This window comes from Carcharodon carcharias, chromosome X (assembly GCF_017639515.1).
Source record: "Carcharodon carcharias isolate sCarCar2 chromosome X, sCarCar2.pri, whole genome shotgun sequence".
Classification (NCBI taxonomy): Eukaryota; Metazoa; Chordata; class Chondrichthyes; order Lamniformes; family Lamnidae; genus Carcharodon; species Carcharodon carcharias.
In genome coordinates this window covers 27,370,783-27,381,531 of record NC_054507.1, presented here as the reverse complement: position 1 = coordinate 27,381,531, position 10,749 = coordinate 27,370,783, and the positions used below count along the sequence as shown (strand labels likewise).

The window sequence follows — 10,749 nt, the reverse complement described above, 5'->3', positions numbered from 1 at the left end:
AGGCTCGAGGAGGAGGGGCTGAATGGCCTCCTCCTGTTCCTGTGTAACAAGCTTGAGGAGGAGGGGCTGAATGGCCTGTTCCTGTGTAACAGGCTCAAGGAGGGGGGGGCTGAATGGCCTCCTCCTGTTCCTGTGTAACAGGCTCGAGGAGGAGGGGCTGAATGGCCTCCTCCTGTTCCTGTATAACAGGCTTCAGGAGGAGGAGGGGCTGAATGGTCTCCTCCTGTTCCTGTGTAACAGGCTTGACGAAGAGGGGCTGAATGGCCTCCTCCTGTTCCTGTGTAACAGGCTCGAGGAGGGGCTGAATGGCCACCTCCTGTTCCTGTGTAATAGGCTTGAGGAGAAGGAGGGGGCTGAATGGCCTCCTCCTGTTCCTGTGTAATAGGCTCGAGGAGGGGCTTAATGGCCTCCTCCTGTTCCTGTGTAACAGGCTCGAGAAGGAGGGGCTGAATGGCCTCCTCCTGTTCCTGTGTAACAGGCTCGAGGAGGAGGAGGGGCTGAATGGCCTCCTCCTGTTCCTGTGTAACAGGCTCGAGGAGGAGGAGGGGGCTGAATGGCCTCCTCCTGTTCCTGTGTAACAGGCTCGAGGAGGAGGAAGAGGGGCTGAATGGCATCCTCCTGTTCCTGTGTAACAGGCTGGAGGAGGAGGAGGGGCTGAATGGTCTCCTCCTGTTCCTGTGTAACAGGCTGGAGGAGAGGGCTGAATGGCCTCCTCCTGTTCCTGTGTAACAGGCTCAAAGAGGAGGGGCTGAATGGCCTCCTCCTGTTCCTGTGTAACAGGCTCAAGGAGGAGGGGCTGAATGGCTTCCTCCTGTTCCTGTGTAACAGGCTCCAGAAGGAGGAGGAAGGGCTGAATGGCCTCCTCCTGTTCCTGTGTAACAGGCTCCAGAAGGAGGAGGAAGGGCTGAAAGGCCTCCTCCTGTTCCTGTGTAACAGGCTCGAGGAGGAGGAGGAGGGGCTGAATGGCCTCCTCCTGTTCCTGTGTAACAGGCTCGAGGAGGAGGGGCTGAATGGCCTCCTCCTGTTCCTGTGTAACAGGCTCCAGAAGGAGGAGGAAGGGCTGAAAGGCCTCCTCCTGTTCCTGTGTACAGGCTCGAGGAGGAGGAGGAGGGTCTGAATGGCCTCCACCTGTTCCTGACATATTGTCTGGTTTGAAGGTGTCGAGGATGTGGTTCGGGCTTAAGCTTGGGCCACCCCCTCACTTTAAGAGGGAACGCCGGTGGCGGGGGGGGGCAATTCCCCCGAACTGGCGGGCCAGCGTTAACCCCCTGAGCCCACCATCACCGATAGGTCACTGAGCCCTGCCGAGGAACAGAGCGACCTCCGGAGCGTGAGCCAGGCAGAGGGTGGTCAGGCGCGGTGAGCTGGGGGTGTGCGGTGGTTTTGTCACTGGGCTGGTCCCCTGCCTGGGGGACACGGGTTCAAGTCCCCCACCGCGGCCGCTGGTGGAATTTAAACCCAGTTAATAAAATCGGGAATCGAGAGCCAGTTTCAGTCACGGGGACGACGACCATCGGTTGTCATAAAAACCCCATCTGGTTCACCGACGTCCCCCTTTTAGGGGAGGAGGGGAAATCCGCTGCCCTTACCCCGGTCTGGCCCTCCAGGTGACTCCAGCCCCCCCCACCTCCCCCCACCCCCCCACCCCCCGCACCACCACACACCCGACGACGCGGTGGACTCCGAAATGTCCGAGCGAGACACCCCGTTTGAGGGGTTGGGTGGGGAAGGTGGGGGGAGATGGGGGCAGTCGAGTAACTTTTTAACGCAGAGGGGTCTAGGACTTAGCGGCCGAAGGAACCCTCGTCGCATTTGAGGACAGACTCCCCTGAAAACCATGGCGACACCAAGGTAGGGAGGATAGTATGATGGCGAAGAGGCTACAAAGGGATGGTAGATGGGTCAAGTGAGCGGGGCGGAGATAGGGCAAATGGAGTATTTGTGGGGGAAAATGTGGGCTTGTCCGCTTTGGCCGGACGAATGAAAGAGAAGCTTGTTATCCATAATAATTGCAGAGCTGTGAGGTGCAGAGGGATCTGGGTGTCCTAGTGCATGAATCACAAAAGGTAGTAATGCAGGTACAGCAGGTAATTAGGGAAACTAATAGGATGTTAGTGTTTATTGGGAGGGGAGTTGGTTACAGATGTGGGGAGGTTATGCTTCAGTTGTACAGGGCACTGGTGAGACCACATCTGGAGCTCTGTGTACAGCACTGGTCTCCTTATTTAAGGGAGGGTGTAAACGCGTTGGAAGCCGTTCAGAGAAGGTTTAACCAGACTGACGCCTGGAATGGGTGGGTTGTCTCATCAGGAAAGGTCGGACAGGCTGGGCTTGTATCCGCTGGAGTTTAGAAGAGTGAGAGGCGACTCGATCGAAACCTATAAGATCCTGAGGGGGGTCTCGACAGGGTGGGTGCGGAGAAGATGTTTCCTCTTGTGGGAGAATCTGAAACGAGGTGGGGGGGAAGGGGGTCACTGTTTAAAAATAAGGGGGGTCGCCCATTGAGGACAGAGACGAGGAGAAATGTTTTCTCTCTCCGAGTTGGGGGTGGGGCTGGACGTCCCTTTGCCCTAAAGGTTCGCCCAGGGGGGTTGACGGGCTGACTGCGCCCCTGCCCGTCGATTTCTTGAGTCCCCGGAGGAGGTGGTGGGGTGGACAGAGCTCCCCCCCCACCCCCGGTCCCTGTCCCTGCCCCTCGCTCTAACGTCTCCTGAGATCCTCTGTTTAACGGTCTGCCTTCTGTGTTTCAGGTGTGCCGCTGGTTGGACAGGTCCACAGTGCGATGTATTGGAGGCACAACCATCCATGGCTGGTAGTATGTACTGCTTTCTTCATGTCCCACTTTGCCTCCTTTCCCCTTGACCCACAGTTTCCTCAGCCCGTCCTTGGTGGGGGGTTGGGGGTGGTTTATTTAACCTTTCGCGGTAAGTGGGCGTCACTGGCTGGGCCCAGCGTTTATTGCCCATCCCTCGTTGACCCCTTGAGAAGGTGGTGGGGGGTAGTGGTGAGCTGCCTTCTTGAGCCGCTGTAGTCCCCCATGTGTGGTGTAGGTGCACCCACAGCGCTGTTAGGGAGGGAGTTCCAGGATTTTGTCCGTGTGGTGTAGGTACACCCACGGCGCTGTTAGGGAGGGAGTTCCAGGATTTTGTCCGTGTGGTGTAGGTACACCCACAGCGCTGTTAGGGAGGGAGTCCCAGGATTTTGTCCGTGTGGTGTAGGTACACCCACAGCACTGTTAGGGAAGGAGTTCCAGGATTTTGTCCGTGTGGTGTAGGTACACCCACAGCGCTGTTAGGGAGGGAGTCCCAGGATTTTGTCCGTGTGGTGTAGGTACACCCACAGCGCTGTTAGGGAGGGAGTCCCAGGATTTTGTCCGTGTGGTGTAGGTACACCCACAGCACTGTTAGGGAAGGAGTTCCAGGATTTTGTCCCGTGTGGTGTAGGTACACCCACGGCGCTGTTAGGGAGGGAGTTCCAGGATTTTGACCCGTGTGGTGTAGGTACACCCACAGCGCTGTTAGGGAGGGAGTTCCAGGATTTTGTCCCCCATGTGTGGTGTAGGTACACCCACGGCGCTGTTAGGGAGGGAGTTCCAGGATTTTGTCCCCCATGTGTGGTGTAGGTACACCCACGGCGCTGTTAGCGAGGGAGTTCCAGGATTTTTTCCGTGTGGTGTAGGTACACCCACGGCGCTGTTCGGGAGGGAGTTCCAGGATTTTGTCCGTGTGGTGTAGGTACACCCACGGCGCTGTTAGGGAGGGAGTTCCAGGATTTTGTCCGTGGGTGTAGGTACACCCACAGCGCTGTTAGGGAGGGAGTTCCAGGATTTTGTCCCCCATGTGTGGTGTAGGTACACCCACGGCGCTGTTAGGGAGGGAGTTCCAGGATTTTGTCCCCCATGTGTGGTGTAGGTACACCCACGGCGCTGTTAGGGAGGGAGTTCCAGGATTTTGTCCGTGTGGTGTAGGTACACCCACGGAGCTGTTAGGGAGGGAGTTCCAGGATTTTGTCCGTGGGTGTAGGTACACCCACAGCGCTGTTAGCGAGGGAGTTCCAGGATTTTGTCCCCTGTGGTGTAGGTACACCCACGGCGCTGTTAGGGAGGGAGTTCCAGGATTTTGTCTGTGTGGTGTAGGTACACCCACAGCGCTGTTAGGGAGGGAGTTCCAGGATTTTGTCCCTGTGTGTGGTGTAGGTACACCCACGGCGCTGTTAGGGAGGGAGTTCCAGGATTTTGTCCCCGTGTGTGGTGTAGGTACATCCACGGCGCTGTTAGGGAGGGAGTTCCAGGATTTTGTCCGTGTGGTGTAGGTACACCCACGGCGCTGTTAGGGAGGGAGTTCCAGGATTTTGTACGTGTGGTGCAGGTACACCCACAGCGCTGTTAGGGAGGGAGTTCCAGGATTTTGACCCGTGTGGTGTAGGTACACCCACGGCGCTGTTAGGGAGGGAGTTCCAGGATTTTGTCCCGTGTGGTGTAGGTACACCCACGACGCTGTTAGAGAGGGGAGTTCCAGGATTTTGACCCGGCGACAGTGAAGGAACAGCCGATATATTCCCAAGTCGGGATGGTGAGTGGCTTGGGAGGGGAACTTGCAGGTGGTGGTGTTCCCCATGTGTCTGCTGCCCTCGTCCTTCTAGACGGTAGAGGTGGTGGGTTTGGGTGGCGCTGTCGAAGGAGCCCTTGGTGAGTTGCTGCAGTGCATCTTGTAGATGGTACACACACTGCTGCCCCTGTGCATCGGTGGTGGTGGTGGAGGGAGTGAATGTTTGTGGATGGGGTGCCCCATCGAGCAGGGGCTGCTTTGTCCTGGACGGTGTCGAGCTTCTCGGGTGTTGTGGGAGCCGCGCTCATCCAGGCGAGTGGGGAGTGTCCCATCACACTCCTGAGTTGTGCCTTGAGTGTTGTTGGAGCTGCATTGGTTGTGAGAGAGAGTGAGTTCGTGAATGGGGTGCCAACCAACGGCTTGAATGGTCCCTTCTGGTGCGTGATGGTTCTGACACAGATAAACGTGGTCAGTCGAGTGAAGTGATCGGGCGGGCTGCTTCTCTATCTTGACCTGATTAACAATTCCTCCTCGATCTCTTTCCTAATTCCAGAAACTACGTCAATAATTGTGCCAATAATTATATTGCTCCTCCTCATCCTCCTGACGATCGGTGGGATATGTTGGTATAAGAGACGAACACGAGGGTAAGTGTTAAAGAATCGCGTCGATTGTAGATCAGAGAAACCATCCCTAACGTCCGTGCCGGTGTGTTTCTGCTCTACACGAGCCTTCTCCTGCTTCCCCACCCCTGCCCCAATTCATATCTCACCCCCATCCCCATACCCACCTATTCCTTTCTCTCTCATGTGTTTATCCAACTTCCCCTCCCCCCGCTCCCCGCGGGAGCGAGTCCCACATTCTCCCCCGCGGGAGCGAGTCCCACATTCTCCCCCGCGGGAGCGAGTCCCACCTTCTCCCCCGCGGGAGCGAGTCCCACCTTCTCCCCCGCGGGAGCGAGTCCCACCTTCTCCCCCGCGGGAGCGAGTCCCACCTTCTCCCCCGCGGGAGCGAGTCCCACCTTCTCCCCCGCGGGAGCGAGTCCCACCTTCTCCCCCGCGGGAGCGAGTCCCACCTTCTCCCCCGCGGGAGCGAGTCCCACCTTCTCCCCCGCGGGAGCGAGTCCCACCTTCTCCCCCGCGGGAGCGAGTCCCACCTTCTCCCCCGCGGGAGCGAGTCCCACCTTCTCCCCCGCGGGAGCGAGTCCCACCTTCTCCCCCGCGGGAGCGAGTCCCACCTTCTCCCCCCGCGGGAGCGAGTCCCACCTTCTCCCCCGCGGGAGCGAGTCCCACCTTCTCCCCCCGCGGGAGCGAGTCCCACCTTCTCCCCCGCGGGAGCGAGTCCCACCTTCTCCCCCGCGGGAGCGAGTCCCACCTTCTCCCCCGCGGGAGCGAGTCCCACCTTCTCCCCCGCGGGAGCGAGTCCCCGCTCTCTGGGTCTTTAACTTCTTTAAGTTTCTCTTGAATTCCCCCGATTGGGTTTATTTGTGACCATCTGATATTGATGGCCTCCAAGTTCTGGCCCCTCTACCCATCTCCCACCCCAGATCTGTTCTCTGTTCCTACTCGATCAGAATATTCATGCACTTGACAGTCACAGCACTGACCCTCCGACAGTGCGTCGCTCCCTCAGCATTGACTCTCCGACAGTGCGGCTCTCCCTCGGCGCTGACCCTCCGACAGTGCGGCGCTCCCTCAGCACTGACCCTCCGACAGTGCGGCGCTCCCTCAGCACTGACCCTCCGACAGCGCGGCGCTCCCTCAGCACTGACCCTCCGACAGTGCGGCGCTCCCTCAGCACTGACGCTGGGGCACTCTGCCTCGGTTACGGTGTTCTCTTGTCTCGAGTGGGAGTTTGAGACCTACCCAGCACTCGGGGGACGAGTTGAGCGGCGCAGTGAGCCGAAGCACCTGTGATGAGTCACATTTTCCTGTCAATCTTGCAGAAATTTACACAGTTATATTGTCACCAAGCAGCTCCTAATTATTCCATCCTGTGATATATTCTCATGTGTTCCTGCTTGGCAGAGTGATATCTATTCTAGACGCAATCGCCCCACAGAGACCTTGAGCTCTGAATTTATTACCCCAGCCCCTGCTGATGGTGTGCAGCCTGAATTGTAAATACGAAAGGGTTCTCCAGGACCAGGCTTCCTGTTTTGGCTATGTATTCTGTGCAGAAAACTGCCTGGGAGATTTATTTACTTGTGGGTCTCTTATTGCCAGGGGATCGGAGAGCAGGAACAAAGGAGTCTGGCTTCAGATGTACAGGGTTGTCGGTGAGACCACATCTGGAGCAGTGTGAACAGTTCTGGTCTCCGCATTGAAGGAAGGATAGACTCGCGTTGGAGACGCTGCAGTGAAGGGTCACTAGATGGGTCCCTGGGATGAGGCGGGTTGGGGTTGGGATGTCCGATGATGAGGGGGCTGAGTGAACTGGTCCGATATTCCCCGGGGTTTGGAAGAACGAGAGGCGATCCCATCGAGACCTACAAGATCCTGAAGGGGGTTTGACCGCGGTGGACGGGCGCTGAGGGGTCGCTCCCGCTGGTCGGTGGAGTGGGGGGGGGATTCTAAAACAAGGAGTGGGAGGTGGGGGATGTGAGAGAGATGGGGGGTGTTGGGAACACAGTCTCAGGGTAAGGGGCCGGTCATTTAGGACTGAGACGAGGAGAAATGTCTTCGCTCAAAGGGCTGTGAACCTTTGGAACTCAGGGGGTTGTTTAAGGCCAAGATAGACAGATTCTAGGTGTCTCGGGCGGTCGGGGGATAGAGGGAGTGGGGCGGGGGGAATGGAGACACAGGTCGAGATCAGCCATGACAGTATTGAGCGGTGGAAGAGGCTCGCTGGGCCGAATGGTCATCTCCGTGTGCTGCAGACATGGGCAGGCGAGCGGCAGATGCTGTTTAATGCAGTGAAGCGTTGCCAGAGGACACAGGGAGGGGGGCAAGACAGACTCAGCGACACAGTTCTAGAGAGTATGAGGAGGGTGGTGGTAGGGGAGGGGGTGGTTTAGCTCTGAGGTGGGGGTCGGAGCGAAAGGGATGGAGGGGAGATCGGATAGAGGTGAGGGTACGAGATGGTGACCGGTTCGGGTCAGATGGAAAGAGGAAAGCTTCTCCCCTTGGCTGATGGTCGACTGGCCGTGAGCTTATCGGATGAGCGAGCAGGAACGAGGGGCTGAATGGCAGCCTCCCGCTCCCCTTCCTGGTGTGCTGCTGTCAGGCAGCGTCCCCCTGAGTTCGCAGCGTGGAGGTCAGTCTGTGACCGGCGAGCTGTACGTGCCTGTGATGTCGAGGTGCCCCTTGTACCCTCCGACTGCACCCAGCATTCCTGACCCAAGTAACTGTCGGCGGGTCAGCGCTGAGGGAGTGCCGCACTGCCGGAGGGTCAGCGCTGAGGGAGCGCTGCACTGTGGGAGGTTCAGTGCTGAGGGAGAGCTGCACTGTGGGAGGGTCAGTGCTGAGGGAGCGCCGCACTGTGGGAGGTTCAGTGCTGAGGGAGAGCCGCACTGTCGGAGGGTCAGTGCTGAGGGAGAGCTGCACTGTCGGAGGGTCAGTCCTGAGGGAGAGCCGCACTGTGGGAGGGTCAGTGGTGAGGGAGAGCCGCACTGTCAGAGGGTCAGTGCTGAGGGAGCACCGCGCTGTCGGAGGGTCAGCGCTGAGGGAGAGCCGCACTGTCGGAGGGTCAGCGCTGAGGGAGTGCATATCCCAGAAATGAGGGGTATTCACCAAGTGCAGAGGGTGTTGTTTCCTTAATGCTCCATGTGTTTGTGTTTCAGAGCAAAAGGCTTCCAGCATCAACGGATGACAAACGGCATGATGAACGTAGAGATAGGGAACCCAACCTACAACATGTATGAGGCCGAACCAGATGAGGGAGCTGGGGAGCTGCTAGATGCGGACTACACCCTAGATCCCGACAAGGTAAGGCCACAATCTCTGCACGTCTGACTCGTCTCTCTCACTCAGAGTCAGAACTCTGTGGGTTCGATCCCCACTTGTAAGTCCAGATTGACGTTTTCAGATGTCAGCGCTGAGGGAGCGCCGCACTGTCGGAGGGTCAGTGCTGAGGGAGTGCCGCACTGTGGGAGGGTCAGTGCTGAGGGAGCGCCGCACTGTGGGAGGGTCAGTGCTGAGGGAGCGCCGCACTGTCGGAGGGTCAGCACTGAGGGAGTGCCGCACTGTGGGAGGGTCAGTGCTGAGGGAGTGCCGCACTGTCAGAGGGTCAGCGCTGAGGGAGAGCCGCACTGTCAGAGGGTCAGTGCCGAGGGAGTGCCGCACTGTCATAGGGTCAGCGCTGAGGGAGCGCCGCACTGTCAGAGGGTCAGCGCTGAGGGAGTGCTGCACTGTCAGAGGGTCAGCGCTGAGGGTGCGCCGCACTGTCGGAGGGTCAGTGCTGAGGGAGTGCCGCACTGTCGGAGGGTCAGCGCCGAGGGAGCGCCGCGCTGTCGGAGGGTCTGTACTGAGGGAGCGCCGCACTGTCGGAGGGTCAGTGCTGAGGGAGCGCCGCACTGTCGGAGGGTCAGCGCTGAGGGAGCGCCGCACTGTCGGAGGGTCAGCACTGAGGGAGCGCCGCACTGTGGGAGGGTCAGCGCTGAGGGAGCGCCGCACTGTGGGAGGGTCAGCGCTGAGTGAGTGCCTCACCGTTGGAGGGTCAGCTCCTAATGGATTTATTGACCGTTGTCACGTTGCTGTGTGTTAGTCTGTCCACAATTACCTGCCGTGTCTCCTACGTTCTCACAGTGACCAGCAGCTTTGACCATTGAGGACAGGTCAATTATTTTGCTTGTTTGAAGGTTTGCAATGGAACCAATTTCACTGATATCCTCATTCTCTCTCTCTCTCTCTCTCTCTCTCACTCCTCCCCTCTCTCTCCACGGCCCCGTCTCTCTCCTCCCTCCCTCCCTCCCTCACCCACCGCTGCCTCTACCCCTCCCTACCCCCTCCGCAGCCCACCAACTTCACCAACCCGGTCTACGCCACGCTGTACATGGGGGCGCACCGGAGCCGCAACTCTCTCACCAGCACCGACGAGAACAAAGAGCTGCTGTCCGCCAGCGGGGATGACGAAATGTGTGACCCCATGGCGTAGAGCGCCAGGCCCCTTCCCGGCGACACTCTGCTGCCCTTTGGTGGTTTTCTCTTTGCGCGTGCGTGTGCGTGTGCGTGTGTGTGTGTGTGCGTGTGTGTGTGCGCGTGGTGGGGGGTGGGGGGGGAGGGTGGGTGGTGGTGGGGGTTTTACTGAGGGAAGAAGTGGGGGGTTGGGGGGATTGGGGTCTTAACATGTCTTGGGAAGGGGTCCTGGGGTTTTATTGAAGGAATAACATGAGCAGCAACCGAGCACTGTATAACTGTACAATCTGAAGGACTACTCTCCTGTGTGATTACAGTATTAAATATATATTATTTTTTGTTTAGTTTTTTTTTAAAAAGAAAAAAATATACGAAGAAAGACTCTCATTTGCTACTACCTCCAGCCTCACATTTTACAGTAGTCCTGCCGGGAGTTTGTACAGGGCCCAGTTACGTGGGTTCGGTTAACCCCCCCCACCCACCCACCACGCGTTCCTGCTCGGGTTTGGCCGTGGGTGTAGGTAAGGAAGGGGGAGGGGGAGGGAGGTTGGGGGGCGGTGGTGGTGGGTTCAGGGGCACCCCAGGAACCCTCTGAACGATCAGCGAGCGTCTTGGACAGCAGTGGTGGCCGCGGGGTGGGTGGGGTGTGTGGGGGAGGGGAGGGGAGACGGGGGTGGGTGGGGTGATTTGGGTGGGGAGGGGTACAATGTCCCTGCACCCCCCCCCCCCCCCCCCCCACCACCACCCACTCCCCCTGCGCGCGGGTCCAGGGGTCGCTGCGGGGGTCAGAATCCCCATGCATCGAGCTGTACGGTACGGAATCTCAATGCCCCCCTTCTCGAGTTTCCCTTTCCGGTTTCTCGTCAATGCAGGGAGAGCGATTTCTCTCTCTCTGTGTGTCTGTCTCTCCGTCTCTCCCTCTCTCCCTCTCTCCCTCTCTCCCTCTCTCCCTCTCTCCCTCTCTCCCTCTCTCCGTCTCTCCGTCTCTCCGTCTCTCCCTCTCTCCGTCTCTCCCTCCCTCCCTCTCTCTGTCTCTCCCTCTCTCTGTCTCTCCCTCTCTCTGTCTCTCTCTCTCTCTGTCTCTCCCTCTCTCTGTCTCTCCCTCTCTCTGTCTCTTCCTCGCTCTC

The 10,749-nt window shown here is 58.7% G+C and overlaps 1 protein-coding gene across 1 annotated transcript in view; it reads left to right on the top strand.

Moving 5' to 3' along the window:
• LOC121273234 (low-density lipoprotein receptor-related protein 1-like) overlaps nt 1-9,742 on the top strand; it is a 428,870-nt gene extending 419,128 nt beyond the window's left edge. Inside the window, exons 87-90 of the mRNA XM_041180254.1 lie at nt 2,751-2,815; nt 5,101-5,194; nt 8,329-8,473; nt 9,501-9,742. Of these exons, the coding sequence (XP_041036188.1) occupies nt 2,751-2,815; nt 5,101-5,194; nt 8,329-8,473; nt 9,501-9,641 (445 nt within the window). The 3' untranslated portion in view covers nt 9,642-9,742. The remainder of the gene's footprint in view (nt 1-2,750; nt 2,816-5,100; nt 5,195-8,328; nt 8,474-9,500) is intronic.
• Nucleotides 9,743-10,749: the final 1,007 nt, after the last annotated feature.